Genomic DNA, 15,509 nt, shown 5'->3' with positions numbered 1-15,509 from the left:
TGCTTTGTACCAGAAAGCAAACTCTAAAGTCTTTTAAAAGTGATTTGAGAATTACACATTTTTCTGCCTTTAGTAAACATACCCAGCTTCTAGGCATTTTTAGACCTTTTTGTCTTTTAGATATTTTTGAGTTTGCAGCCATTTGCCTTTACAATAACTAATTAACCCTCTTTAAGGATTACTAATTTCCATCATTTTCTAAGAGAGATTAATTTAGCCTGATGTCATGAATAAGGAGCAAACACAAAGCATAATTCCTTGACTTTGAAGGTACATACATACCAAATTAAGCACTGAACGTTCTAGTGAGAGCAAACAAGGAAGTAGAGAAAAAAAAATTCTAGCAGTCATCATACTTGGATAATTATAATTTTAACTGTATACTAAGGTTGTGTACATTAGTATGGTTAATTATACATGGAATAAGATTTTTATATTCCACACACATAACATATTTTAATGAGAAAAATATTTTTAAAATACAACAGGCTAAAATGATTTGATTGTTTTCCAAATTTTCAACCTAATTGATCTTTTCAAAATCCTAAGGACATCCTGGAGCAGGTAGATGATTTTATGTTTTTTCAAACATCTCAAACACCCGTAAAAACTGAACAACTTATTATTGGTAAAATTCCTTTGGAAAGAACGTTGTTTCCTTACTCTCCAGACAATTGTACATGGTCATATTTTCAATGTTAAACATCTCCTCCACAGTGATGAATCACCCAGTCAAATGCTAGGCAACATCAGACAAGATGGCATCATGGCTGCAGAGAGCACTGTAGCATTCTGCATCCTTTTGAGAAATGGAAATGAACATAAAGAAAATAAGATAGAGAGTGAGATCTTGAAAAGTTGGTATTCAGGAATGGCTTTGAGGGAGCTTCATTTACTGGTTGTAAATAGACGTAATGACATGAGGTAATATAAAACACATGATATAATAATAGAGTAATACTGTAATGTATTCTGTTGGCTCATTGCTTAGGCAAGAAAGCTGTGAAGTTCATCTGTAGTGTGTTACAAAATATATTAGAATGCATATTTGGGCTTGATATCCTTTTTTTTTTGATCTATTTTCTTGCAGTCAGAGCTCTGTCAGGCAGTTCACGGAAAACTTGTGCTGCAAAGACCTTGCTCTGTAGCACTATAAGTGAGGATCATGACATGCATGAGTATGTCAGGGAAGGGAGAAAGTAACAGCTTTAGGTTATAAAATGACTGCTCAGGAATATTTTATAAGGTTTACTTTCTCCTGATGATTCTGATTACACAGATATATCTGCAGAAGTGAGTTTTTGAGAGTTGTAGATGGCCAGATGGAGCTACACTTCTGAGTGCATTTTACCAATAGTATGATGGAGTCTTTTCTTTTTTGTAAGTTGAAACCTTTTCTAAAGGATTCTGGAGGACAAACTCTTCCCAGTAGCATACCTGACTAACCATACTACCATGTCTTTGGATTTCTGTTCAGATACTGGTTTGAGACTCTCCAACCTGTAGAGAGCTCACCAGAAGGTGCTATTCTGTGTGAACTTTTGTATTTAACTGTAGAAACATACACTTAAGACAGGCTGTCATCTGCAAGGTCCATGAACTCAATTGTGTAGGATAACCAACATGGCTCAGTGGTTGCTAGAACCAAGTTGTTTTGAACAGAGCCAGTTCAGTTTATCTCAACTCTTGCTATACCTTCCCATTCATGGGTGATTTCCTCTGTCACTACTTGATTCCTCTGGTGTGGTTAGAGTCAACAAAGCCAGCAGTACTTTTTGTTTTCTGACAATATAACGTATATTCACTCAAGATGAAGGAACTACTTCTAAATGTTGTTTAAAGTTAAATGCTTTAAGGAAAGGGGATTTTCAACCATATCAGAGAAAAGTCATTAACAAAAACCTTGCTAGCAATTTAAAAACTGTTGCCTTTAGCAAATCACAAAGTTCGTTACCCTGACACGTTTATTTTCAGTAATCGATATCTGTTTTGACTTAGAGGTAATTATCTACATTATCTAAGATATCAGTGTCTCTGAAATCAGTGCAATCAGTTTCTCTAGGCATCCTCTAAACTTGCTGTAGGGATGTACTCACCTAGCTGTGTTAGGGCACCTCAAAAATATCTCAGGAACGACCTGCCCTCCCAGTAGAGCAGCTGCATGTGGAGCAGATGTGGTCAGATTATTAACAAGGAACAGGCTGTCTTTTGAAGATATTTATTCATTATGAGATAGCAGTTAAGGGTTATTTCTATCATCTTTTTCTCACAACTCTCTGATATGTCTTTTTCTGAGCAGAATAAAGATATACTACCTGGTGAAAAGTAATCCAGTTACCAGGATTTAGATAAACATGACACATGGAGAGCTGAGGAGGTATGGTAGCTGATTCCATGATTTTTTTTCCGGTTTGCCCCACGTGTGGGACTGTCTTCATGGCTACTTAAGCTTGATGTGTTATTTCAGAGTTGGTATAGTGCCACAACAGACTCAGATTATCCAATAGCGACTGTCAGAGCTCTTATATCTGAGCTACCTTGTGTTGTGTGCTCATTCCTAAAAGCACAGAATATATATGTAAAAAAAAGAACGTCACTTGTCTTAGGAAGCAGTAAAATTTTCTAGAGGACTGATGTGATCCACAGTGCTGTTAAAGTCTTAAATGCATCATCGGACTTGGAGTGGTGGAAATGCTCTCCTAGACTTTAGATACTGAAAAGAAGAGGTATGTTTGCAAAAATAAAATGAAGGTAAGACTGTCACACAGAGATTCAGAGGCTCTAAAGCAGCAGCATGACTACCAGATTATCTGGTAAAGACTTGTATTGTGGTTACAGCTTCAAGGATAATGTTTGCATCACTACATTTTCACTTCCAATTTTTTTCTTCTTTTTGATCACTTTCATCAGATAAATTGATATGCTTAGCTGGGGGTCCAAAGTCTTAGGTTCTGATCTTTCATTAAGGGAAAGAATTTTTAAGGTTTTAATGAAGGACAATGTAATGGAAAAATGTGCAACTATTCAAGGAAGCAGAAGCACTTTTTTTTCTGAGTGAGTGTACAAATTATTCAACTGCAGCTATTTGTTCTCTCACTTACTTTTTGGGAAGTACTTCAGCTTCAGTTGAAGAACTGGATAACACCTATCCAGAGAATTTTGTGAGGGTAAGACACCCATCTGGGAAAGAGGATATTTAAGTTTGAACCTACTTACACTACAAGGTTTATAATACCCAATACCTCAGCTGATGTGCTGCTCTCCAAGAAGGTAGTATTATCATCATCAATTTTTAAAACAAAATGTCATAGTTGCACTTCTTTGAGTTCAGATCTGTGATACTAGCCTGTCTCAGGATAGTTGTTTTCAGCCCAAGGACTTAACCAGTGAGTTTTAGGGCCTTTCAGTATGAATTGTTATTTAAGCAAGGCTTTTTGGAGCTGCCTCTTCAATGTGTTTTGGAATTCTGTCTAATGCTCATTGGGTTGGAATTCAAATATGGATACCAAATATGTTTATACTTATAGGAATGGCTACAGACATTGGTGCAGTTTACCCATGCAGTCTACAGCAAGTTGTTTCTGGAGTAAAATTTTGGAGCTCTACATCCACGTTTCATTTCCCAGGAATCTAACTGATTCCCTAAAAGACAGCTAGAGAGCAGCCAAGTTACATAATATATGAGAATGATTGGAGACCGATATAGAGGACAAATAGATAAGAAAAGTTGATTTATTAGAGAATAGATGTTGCCTTAGATATTTGCATCCCAGAAGTACTGACTAGGTTTTAGAATTAACTTTGGACCATCTAGCTGCACCATGAAAATATGCATTTTTCTAACCCAAATTGGTACATCCACAGAATTAAAGACTGTGAGAGATAAAGGGAAGAAGAGAGGAAATATAAAAACAGAAGGCTATTTTCACTGTGCTCTCTAAGACCTAAAATTGGAGTGGTAGATTTTCTACAGTCAAGGGAAGTAAAGAAAGGGATTGGGAAAGAGTGAAATAAGTGGAAAAGGGGAGACAAATAATTCTAGATTTTTAAAAAATAAGACTAAGGTTTTTGCATGGGCTACAGTCAATTATCTCAGGGTTTGTAGCATGCCATGTAACACTGCCACAGGCTTATAGCTACAGATACACCAACATGATCTAGGTTGACCTGGTTCTGCAGGGGGTTTGGACTAGGATCTCTAAAGGTCTCTTCCAACTCTATCATTCTATGATTCTATGATATTAGTGTAATGAATAGTTTAATTACTTGTCTTGAGCTTATGAGGTTAATTCTGAGTAGCAATGGTAGTATTTTTGAGAAAGACAATACATCTCTACACAGCAGAGCAAGTATAATTCGATCTTCATGTTCTGCCATGCTAGAACACTATGCAGTTACTCTCAGTTCATTAGTCATTTGAGTGCACTGTTTTATTCAGTTCTGGTTACTATGTGTCTTGAACCATGCTGATGTATATGTAACATTCGATTAGCAATGTTAAAAGTAGAGCATAAAGCAAATTTCACAGATACTGCCTGCAGATAAAGAACAAGATTCTGGAAAATTACTGTGTTTCCTCAATTAAAATACCTTCATGGAGAAGTACGTGCTACAATCATCATCTTACCTCTTAATCTGTAGTAAGCTTGATGACTGGCTAAAATCTGCTTCACTGATTCTTGTGGACAAACTTTCACACCAGTTGAGAAAAAGGATGACCTCTTTGTTCGGTGTTTTGCCATGTCAAATATCCGTCTTATGGTTGATACTCTGGACCTCTTTGTTGTTCTTTCTGTTTTTTCTGACCCTGAGGCATCTGCAAGATGTTTGGCTTCACCACGATTTACTTTATTAGGGATTTCTGGAAAAGATAAAAAGTAAGCATTCACATAAACATCCATTGCCTAGCCAGTAGGTATTCAACGAAAGATCACAGCTGGAAAGTGGACATAAATATGACAGTTCTTTTTGTTACATTACATTCGCATCAATGCCCTGAACGAATTAATGTGCTGAGGAGAAATGTCCTGTCATTACATGAAGGAACTGGGTCTCAAGAGACCTGCTAAGTAATTTATTTATATCTCAAATGGTGACCATAGTACACTCAGGGTAAAAGTTTCAGAAGCCCTAAATCTTGTTTCCAAAAGTGACTCTGTTTAGATCCATAAAGGACATGTAAATGTTTGAACTTTGTGCTACAGCGTTTAATTTGTGAGCACATCGCCCTGTAGGGAAATTTACAGTACAGTGATAAGTAATGCTCTGAAGCTTAGGGAAAGTCTGTCTATCAGCTTACAGTGATAAAAAGGTTTTTATGCTAACAGATAAGTGAAATGAGAACCTTAAATTGAACCTTAAATCTGTATCCTTTTAAGAGATTCATATCCTTCCTTTGGGCTTCAAGGCACATCTCCCTTCACATCAGGTTCAGAGTCTCAAACCCATCCCAACAACAAGAGCTGAACAGGAGTATGCTTGTCTTTGTGGAAAGAAAGAGCTGTTTCCAGTCTACCTCTTTTACTTCACATTGCACTTCTCTATCCTTTCCTCACATAAACTGAAGTACTAATCACAATAGATGACAATTATGTTTCTTTGCCACTGGATGATAGGTGTTGTGAACACTCTGGAAGTGTATCTCAAGAGATCTTTATTCTTGGCAAAATGAAACAGCTACAGTAGAAAAAAGTGAAATGAGTCAATGAGAACTGAAGATCTAGACTTAAGTTCTACTTATGGACCTGGAGTTATGAATAAAGGAAATGACTCTGGGGTGTCAAATTAGCCTTAAACAAAGGAACCACTGCTGTGAAAGACACACAAAAACTCAGGACTCATTTGATTCCACTCCATAAGTATTTGTAATCCAGTACTAAATGACATAGCAGCTAAATTTCTGTAAAAATGTTACTGATAAAAATAGCATATGAAATATGCATTTAAATGAGCTGATATTTTGCAGGAACTTATGACAGGAATAATTAGTATTTTTTTAAGTTATCTTCCAAAATATTGCATCTATTTTAATAAAAATGTTAGAATTAGCTTGGAAATACCTTTTTTGGTTGCATTTTCAGACATTTGATGTAGTCATTACAGAAGAAAAATAAAGAAAAATATGAACAGAATAAAACACATTTTGAAGGAACTGTTTTGATAGAGATGTGTAAAATTTGTAGATAATTAAAATAAAATAAATGATAGAACATAAGTAAGGCACAGTATATTTATACCTGATGAAGAATGGTTTAAAAACTTGTAAAAGAAGAAAAAAAAAGGAAATAATGTGGTTCAAAAGGAACATGTTCACTGGTAGTAATATGATCAAAAAACTTAAGAGTTAAAAAAACCCACTTTGCTAGAGAAAGAAATGTTGTGAATATATTAGTGGTAGTAATAGTGCACTAAACACTAATTATCACGTTTGTAGGCAAATCGATAGAAAACAAGGAAGATAAAAACATGTTATGTTGACGATTTTGACTGTGCTAATTAACTGTTTAAAGGAAAGTGGGCAAATAAATGCTAAGAGAAATATCATAGAGACATATTGTTACAAAAAGAATAGTACTTGAAGAATGTGAAATATTCTATCATATATGTCAGTACCACATATGTGTGTGTATTTTTATGTCTCAATTCTTGTTTGACTTAGAACGAACACTGAATGCTTACTATGTGGAAATCACAATAATGACATATATTATGAAGCAGGTGATACTCTGAAATGGAAAAAAGTTGACTGCTCAATGAATCTTGTATGAAACACAGGATGTTGTATATTGAAGAGAACAGGTGATTGTTCCTGCTTTGTCAAGAGGCAGTAACCCATAGACCTGTAACTGTCTCGTTGTTGCAAAGTAATTTAAAATGAAGATGCAGTCATATAGACAATATTTGTCTTTAAATGATATGGAAGAATTTTTTCCCCAGTAATATCAGATAATGGACCATAAACTGCATAAAAACATGTGAAACGTGAAACATGTGAAAACATGGCTCTGAGTCCATCAGAAACCACAACCGTCCAAACATTGGTTCAGTTGAGACACTGAATCATTTGAATAATGATTCAAATAAATTCAATGAATGACCCGCCTGGACATGTTCCTATGCGACCTGATCTAGGTGAACCTGCTTCTGCAGGGGAGTTGGACTAGATGATCTCTAAAGGTCCCTTCCAGCCCCTACCATTCTATGATTCTATGACTCTATGATTCTATGAATGACTTATGGGATGAGAGGAGAATATCCAATGCACTTGAAATCTCATAGCAGACCACTGAAATTCTACAGAAGAAAATACCAAAAATGCACAATAGTAGCCAGTTTTAAATATTTTACAAGGTATATTAACTATGATAGATGAGCTACCAAGGCATTCTGACCAGTTGAAACAGATTTTGTGACTAAGCTCTTTGATACCTTTTGTACGGAGCAGAGGCCTTTCCTATAGGATTTGTTTCTTTCCCAGGATTTAACTTGAATTAAGAATTATACTATTCATAAGACTGACAAAGGAGATTCCTCTCAAAAGATGTAATGATTTCAAACTCTGTATTACAATTACTATTTGGGCTTTTCAGTCTGAAAAAGTGAGCATACAATATCTACTTCTAGTTATCACATTTCTACAAGACTATTCACGGTAGGTGTAATTTTTTTTCCTCTTTTCCTCTAACAATTTGATTTTTTATTTAACTCATTTCAGACAGGTGACTGTGTCAGTTTTACATTTAAAAGGTATGTCTAAGAGTCTTTGTTTTCTTTAATAGTTCTACATCAGAAGGGCAGATAACTGTCAAAGTCTGGCAAGAGTTTATTGTATTTTAGCTTCATGTCCCAGGTGCCTTGAAGAAAGCTGTAACTTTTTTTTCTCAGATGAAAGAGTCTTTATTGGCTCCATTTTCCAGGCGGTATACTTGAGGAAAAAAGTTGAGGTAGTTTTACCAAGGTGATCTACAGAGGCACTGTCAACAGTTATTAAAATTTGGAGTCCCTGACATCTAGTCCTGAACTTAGGCAAATCTAACAAAAGATTTTCAAAATATTCCTGTTGTTATCCTTATAACCAACCTTTAGTATTTTTAACATAATGAAACAATCTGTACCTCAGAACATATATGGAAATAAATGTGGAGAAGAATATGATAAATTATTTTGAAAATATGGCATAATGATGACAATAGGAAATGTTTAAATTTTAATGAAAACTCCAAAATCTTTTTTACATTAAAAGCTAGGGATGACATTAGATAATGATTCTCTGTTGTCATCAACCAACGTGCTTTGAAAGTTCAGTAAGTGTGAAGAATTTAATTTCTGTAAGTAGGTAACACCTAAGTATTAAATTAGATAATCCCTCAGTTGTTCTTCTCCTCTCAGATACTCAAACAAATCTGTGTGGTATTCTGTGCCAAGTGGAGAAAAACAATTGTTAAATCAACCAACTTCAGAAAGTAAGTAAAGAAGATAAAGTGAAACAATTTTAATTAAATTTATGCATAGGCCTTTTATAATAGACAAATATGATTTTTTCTACTTCTCTAAATAGACAAGTTGGTAATATCTTTGAATTATGCTAACTGTACAATTAACAGAAAAATAACTATGATGAATTATCTAGAATAATATAGAATAAAAAACATAATATGTCACTGATAGTTGTCATATACTGACTTGTAGATGATGTGAATTTGAGTGAATATTCTATCATATATGGCAGTATCACATATGTGTGTGTATTTTTATGTCTCAGCTCTTGTTTAACTTAGAGCAAACACTGAATGCTTACTATGTGGAAATCACAATAATGACATATATTATGAAGCAGGTGATACTCTGAAATGGAAAAAAGTCGACTGCTCAATGAATCTTGTATGAAAGACAGGACATTGTATATTGAAGAGAACAAGTGATTGTTCCTGCTTTGTCAAGAGGCAGTAACCCATAGACCTGTAACTGTCTCGTTGTTATAAGGTAATTTAAAGTGAAGATGCAGTCATATAGGCAATATTTGTCTTTAAATGAAATGGAAGAAATCTACTGACTTGTAGATGATATGAATCTGAGTGGGAGCATAGACCTGACTGAGGGCAGAAAGGCTCTTCAGAGGGACCTGGATGGACTAGATTGGTGGACCAAGGCCAATTGTATGAGATTTAACAAGCTCAAGTGCTGGGTCCTGCTCTTAGGCCACAACAATTGAATGCAATTCTACAGGCTTGGTGCAGATTGGCTGCAAAGCTCCCCAAAGGAAAAGGATCTGAGTGTGTTAATTGACAGCAGCTGAATATGAACCAGCAGTAAGCCCAGGTGTCCAAGAGGCCAATGGTATCCAGGCTTGTATCAGAAATAGTGTGACTAGCAGGACCCATGAAATGATTGTCACCTGGTACTTTGCGTTGGTGAGGCTGCACCATGAGTACTGTGTTCAGTTTTGGGCTTCTCATTACAAGAAGGACACTGAGGTGCTGGAGCATGTCCTACAATGAGGGAACTGGAGTTGTTTAGCCTGGGGAAGAGGAGGCTGAGAGGAGACATGATCCCTCTCTAAAACTACCTGAAAGAAGGTTGTAGTGAGATGTGGGCTGGTCTCTTCTCCCAGATAATAAAGTCATTCCAGAAGAAGTTTAGATTGGAGGTTAGGAAGAACTTTTTCACTGAGAGGGTTGTTAGACTCTCGAACAGTCTGCCCAGGGAGATGATGGAGCCATCATCCTTGGACATTTTTAAAAGACTCATAGAAGAGATGCTGAGGGACATGGTTTAGTGATGGACTTGGCTGTGTTGGATTAATGGTTGGAGAATGATCTTAAAGGTCTTTTCCAACCCAAAATGATTTTACGGTTTTATGATTCTATGACTAATAATGAATCTATGTTCACAATAAATGCAGTCTGCGCCAACAATAAATATTGAATGTACTGAAAGCTTTGTGAGTCAACACGTGGATTCTGGTACATTTCCTTCCTACCTGAAAGAGAAACCTACGTTTTCCTTACCATTATGTATCTCATTTAAGGTAGAAATATATACCATCTTTTCCAGGCAGAAAAGTGCAAGTTTTGGTGAAGAATCCTCCTTGTTATTCATAAACTCTACTAACTACTGCTGCTGTAATTATTAGAAAATATCAAAGGTCTTCTACAGTTTGGTTGCCAACCCCTGAACTCTGTAACAGTCTGCTTAAGGTCCAGGACCCAAACTAGAAATATCATACAAATATTGATTTGTTTTAATTTTGCTAAATGAATCATACATCTATTTGTATTTTCCTAGCCACCTTTGAAGCATTTGACCTGAAATGATGTTCTGTTATCTGATATGGTTTGCATCAAAGGATTCAAGCAAATTCTTTAAATGTTTGAACAGTTCTTGGAGGGATGTGGTGATGAAACATTCACTTAAGCATCTCTGCTATTCATTTTCTAATTAGTTTTACTAAAAATGTACAGACATCCTCCGAGAAAGCCATTGAGAATTTTCAAATTCAATTGATATATTGACATGTACGTCAACATTTCAACAAATTTGATAGTGTGAGCCAAATAGATGCAGTGCAGAATGGGCTTATTGAGATAACAGCATTCAAATATTACAAAGGTTAGGATGGTTGGTGTATGAGAAATCTTCCAGTAGACAGAAACCACAGAGTCATCTCTTTGCATGAACTTGTGTAATTGGAACTGGTCGATTTTACTTGGAGTTTATGGGCACTCATTCTGCAATACAGTCTACAATCTGTGGCTAATTGACTTCATCTCATTTTGACTTAACCTTATGAATTGGACTTAACCTTAGTTAACTTAGTTATATGTCAAGCTTCCTAGACCAAGTTATGTTGGGAGGACATTGGGAAGTCACCTAGTCCAATTCCTTCCTGTAAGCATGACCAGCTCCTGAGAGAGATGAAATGGATCTAGTTTTGAGGGAGAAGAGGAAAGGGAAAATAACTTAATTACGTTTGTCTTCATTTTGTGTTGTAACCACAAAAATCACAAGATGAAAGATGAGCACATTACTGCTTGCTACCTGAAACTGATGGGGCTTCTATGATCTGTGTTTATTCATATCTATGAAAGATATACCTGGAGCATACCCATTAACACTGTTTTTCCAGGTTACCAAAAATGTTAATCTACAATTGGATAAAGTCTGAGAGAAGTACTGAGAGGTTCGGAGTGGCAAAAAAAGAAGATAATTTTGGCTCTACACAGAAGTGGAGCTTCTTAAAAGCCAGTGGAGCTTCACCACTGAAAGACAAGCATGGTTAAGTACAATTAGCAATCTAGCTATGAATCTGCATCCTGCTTATTTGCAGTCACCTATGTGACTAGGCAGTTACTTTGAGAAGAAGTGTGTCAAACTCTCCTGCTTTATGACTGCAATACTTCTTACAGGTCAGGCCTTGGTTTCTGTTTCACCTTAGGTCCTTATGCTTCTGTGAAATGAGGATGATAGCGTTACTCTGTCAGATAGGTATATTGCAAGGTTAAAGCTGGTGATATGCTTGCATAAAATGATAATGTTGCTACAATTATGTAAGGATATATAAACATAGAGATAGAGAGATATTTCTCTTTATGAAGTGTTTTGTTCAATATGACACATTCCTAAGGTAAAGAAATAGAAAAGCATCTGGGCTTGTGAAGTGCAAAGCACATAGAATTTGCAGGATAGTGCACCTAATTCCTGTCAAAAATGGAGGAATTCTGTGACAGAGAATATCAGAAGACTCATTTTAATCCCAAAGGGATTGGGAATACAACAAAGGCACAAAAGCAGAGCGGAAAACACATATTTAATATTTTAAATTGTCAAAATTCAGTAGAATGCACATAGAGTTTTCCTTCTGGGAAGGAACATTCTGATGAATGTTGGACATATCAGTGCACTGCTGAAGCACCTGGGACATCATAGTTAGCTGGGAAATTAATAGCATAAACAGTAATCTGGATTTCTAGCAGGTTAAGACTCCAAGCAAAGTTATGTTATTGTAGCCTGTAAATTAATGTTCTGTAAAGGGACAAAACCTTTAATTATTAATAGTGAACATTTTGTCCATGGGTGTTTTCAGAGAAAAAATGCCACGCATCTAACTGTTCATTCACATATATTTCACTAATCACTATGGTATGGGTGCAATTATATCTGGCATTAAACTTTAAGAATCAGTGACAATAGCCTAGTACTTTTATTTAAGTTTGACTTTTAACCAAGAAATAGTTATGTTTAAAATCCATCTGTCATCCAGTGTTCTATTTGTTTGGAAGGAAAAAAAAGGACTACTTTTCATTTGTTTATAAGTACACCCAGGAAAGCTAACTTTAACTTGATAATTCTTGTTTTATGTATGAAAGTGGAAAATAATCTCAGTGCAAAAAGCATTTTTTTTGTTTCTTTGAAGCATTATGTTGTTTGACTTCCGTTTCCTTTTGGCACAAATTTGCTTAACTGTTTTTTTCAAGAGCAATTATAGTAATGAAGATCTGCAACACTTATTGCTGAACTGGAACAACCGACTAGGAAGGGCTAAGTCAGAATGAATTAAAATGATTTCATAGAGCACACACAAAGACTTTGTATCTTAAAGAATGGCTGAGTAAATAGCGAATGCTTGCTTACTGAATAAAAAATAACACTAAACAGCCTTGAACACTCACTGACTCCTCGGTATCAAGTGCTAGGATATACCCAGTATCAATGTACAGATTTGGGAGTTCAAGGTGCCTCTGTATTTTGCTAATTAGTCTAGGTTTTCAGTGTTTCACAACTCAACAGTTTAAAATTACTGATATAATTTGCTTCCTACAATTTCCTATTTGTCTACTGTGGATTTGGAGGTTCTCCTAGACACTGTCCAAACAGCTGGGAAGACTCTTTTGGTCCTAAAATAGAGATGGGGAGAAAGGACTAATAGGCATTACTGAGCAAGCCCCACTTTTTTTAATGCAATTTTTGTTAAACAGAGAGAGTAAATCGGGAATTTGAATTTAAGATAGTTTTGTTTATGAAGAAAAAGAAAAATATCAACAGATTAAATATTTAGAGATTATTAGCAGCATTTTTTTCCTTTTAAGATTGAAGTATTTTATATCTCTCATTTCCTATTCTGTCACAGATGACAGGTACTGCAAGTTTAAATAGCCATAAAAGCCTCAAATCATCTATGTTAGGATCACTAAGGAATTATAAGTATCTAGACTGTTGGGAGAGCTTATGTACTTTTCAAAATATTTGTGTCTGACCCTATGCTGGGTCATAAAATAATAGTCCTGGAAGCATCCCTACTTTGGCAGAGAAGTTTCTTAACGCAAGTGTTAAATCTTTTGAGATCTTTGTGCATTCATTTAAGATAATGTATTTTAAAGATATATATGGCATGACTACATGGCAATAAAAAGTAACAATTACACATTCAGGCATACCATATGTACTTTCCGAAACTGGTAGGAAGCATTTTTTTCCAATTATCATTCACATGCATGTATAGAAAAGTATTTTTTCACAGAATCCCTGAATCACAGAATGGTAGGGGTTGGAAGGGCCCTTTAGAGATCATCTAGTCCAACCCACCCTGCCAAAGCAGGTCCACCTAGATCATGTCACACAGGAATGAGTCCATGCAGGTTTTAAAAAACTTCCTGAGAAGGAGACCACAAATTGGAAAATTCCAACACTACCACATAAGTGTTATGTGAAGCTTATTATTAATCATTGTTTCCTGAGCGTTATACATTCTGTACACCCTCTGCTACATCTCTTAGGAAGATAATACAGAGTTTTGAATTTTGACTGTGTCTTTTACGGGAAATGTAACCTACAGCTGCAATTTGCTATAGGTGAAACTGTGACCCCACTTTTTTTACGTTATCGCTTTCTCAGTTCTTAATTATACATAGGGATTGTAACAATGTCATCAAGCGTGCACAAATAACCTAGAATTAATTCTATCTCTTTCCATCATGAAATTTGTAACTTAAATGCAAACCCAGTGCGTTTTGATACTTTTCTTCTTGTCACACATGAACTATGACTTGTTCTTTTTTGCCACTTTTCAGAAATATAATTTACGATTAAATGCCATGATGTGGAATTCAAAAGTAAAATGAAAGAGCAACAGAATATAAATATAGTGTTAATTATACTTTTTTTTCCCCAGTACTATAATTACCCACTAGAGAAGTTTTACATCATTTCAGTGAGATACAAGAAACATGTTTTTATTTTTCAAAAGATGTGTAAATAAAACTTTCATAGTATTGACAGAAGACTGTTTCACACCGTCTCATTAACTTATAATTAAATACCACTGAAGAGTCTTCTCTTTTATCTCTTTTACATTCTTTGCATTTAATTAACATGGCTGTGATTGACATAAGAGGTCACTGACTTGGGAAAGTGTAAAGCCGTTGTAATGTTGGTTTTAATTCAGTTATATAAATATCAAAGCATAGATGGAAAAGTTAGTTAAGTTAACTAGTTAAGTTAAGAAATCTCTCCCAAAATTAGGCATGTTGACCAAAGCTCTAAATGTATTGAATATGTAACTGAACAGGGAAAAATCACACCATCACATTTTCTTTTTTGTTGTTAAAGAAACTTTAAAACTGCTGTGAACTGATTAATGTTTTTAAAGGATGAATAATCAGTTGTTCCAAGTACAGAGGAGTTGTCTATTTTTGATGGTTTTTTTCTGCAGATAATTTTACAGTTATTATTATGGTAATCCTTACCAACATTACCATTTTTTGTATATTTGCCAGTATGGCTTACTCCTCTAGAATTTGTATACCTAAAAGTTTTTGAAGTTGTTTCTGACAATGGCTAGTAAATACAAAGATACACTTTACTACTTTCTCCTAATTTCAAGGATGACAGACCATCTTGAACAATGTCAGCACTGACGTGTTCTTTCACCTATTCTGCCCCTTCTATATAACTATAATTATTTTTTTTCATGACAGAACATATGCAGGTAAATTGAAACTAAATGACATCTCTTAAAGAGACTGTAAAGCCTGGATAATACATGTAAGAGACCTTACCAATGTTTCCTTTTCTAGCTTTATAGCAGTGTCAGTAACTGCTCCGTCTTTACCTGAATTGTCAAACCACCAAAGAAGCTGTTAAATCCAAAGAAAGAATTCTGTAACGTGGAAATATCCTAATATTTCATTTTTTTTAAACATATGCAATGTAAATTTGTATAAACCTCTAATATATGAACTTACCTCTGCTTCCCTGAACTTGGAGAGCAAGGCAAATGATCAAAAATATTAATCCAGTTTTCAAATTCATGCTGTCTATTGATCATTCACAGTTTTCAAGACTAACCATGCAGGAAATAAGAATATTTAGCTCAAGTAGAAGAATTTTTGTTGTCTTAAAGAACTAAAATCCCCAAATTTCTTCACTCTTATTATTTTTCAGGTGTCCCCAGCCTTCAACTGCTTTGAATTGCAACTAGGCAAAGAGTACAACAGGTGCCAGAAAGCAGGAGC

At 35.2% G+C, this 15,509-nt stretch overlaps 1 protein-coding gene across 1 annotated transcript in view; it reads right to left on the bottom strand.

Annotated features, from left to right (window-relative positions):
- The window catches only part of IMPG1 (interphotoreceptor matrix proteoglycan 1), a 59,682-nt gene extending 44,376 nt beyond the window's left edge, over positions 1-15,306 (bottom strand). Inside the window, exons 1-2 of the mRNA XM_061988986.1 lie at positions 15,240-15,306; positions 4,628-4,861 (exon numbers count right to left, since the gene is read on the bottom strand). Of these exons, the coding sequence (XP_061844970.1) occupies positions 4,628-4,861; positions 15,240-15,306 (301 nt within the window). The remainder of the gene's footprint in view (positions 1-4,627; positions 4,862-15,239) is intronic.
- Between the last annotated feature and the right edge of the window lie 203 nt (positions 15,307-15,509).

This window comes from Colius striatus, chromosome 2 (assembly GCF_028858725.1).
Source record: "Colius striatus isolate bColStr4 chromosome 2, bColStr4.1.hap1, whole genome shotgun sequence".
Classification (NCBI taxonomy): Eukaryota; Metazoa; Chordata; class Aves; order Coliiformes; family Coliidae; genus Colius; species Colius striatus.
This window is presented reverse-complemented; position numbering and strand designations above follow the sequence as displayed.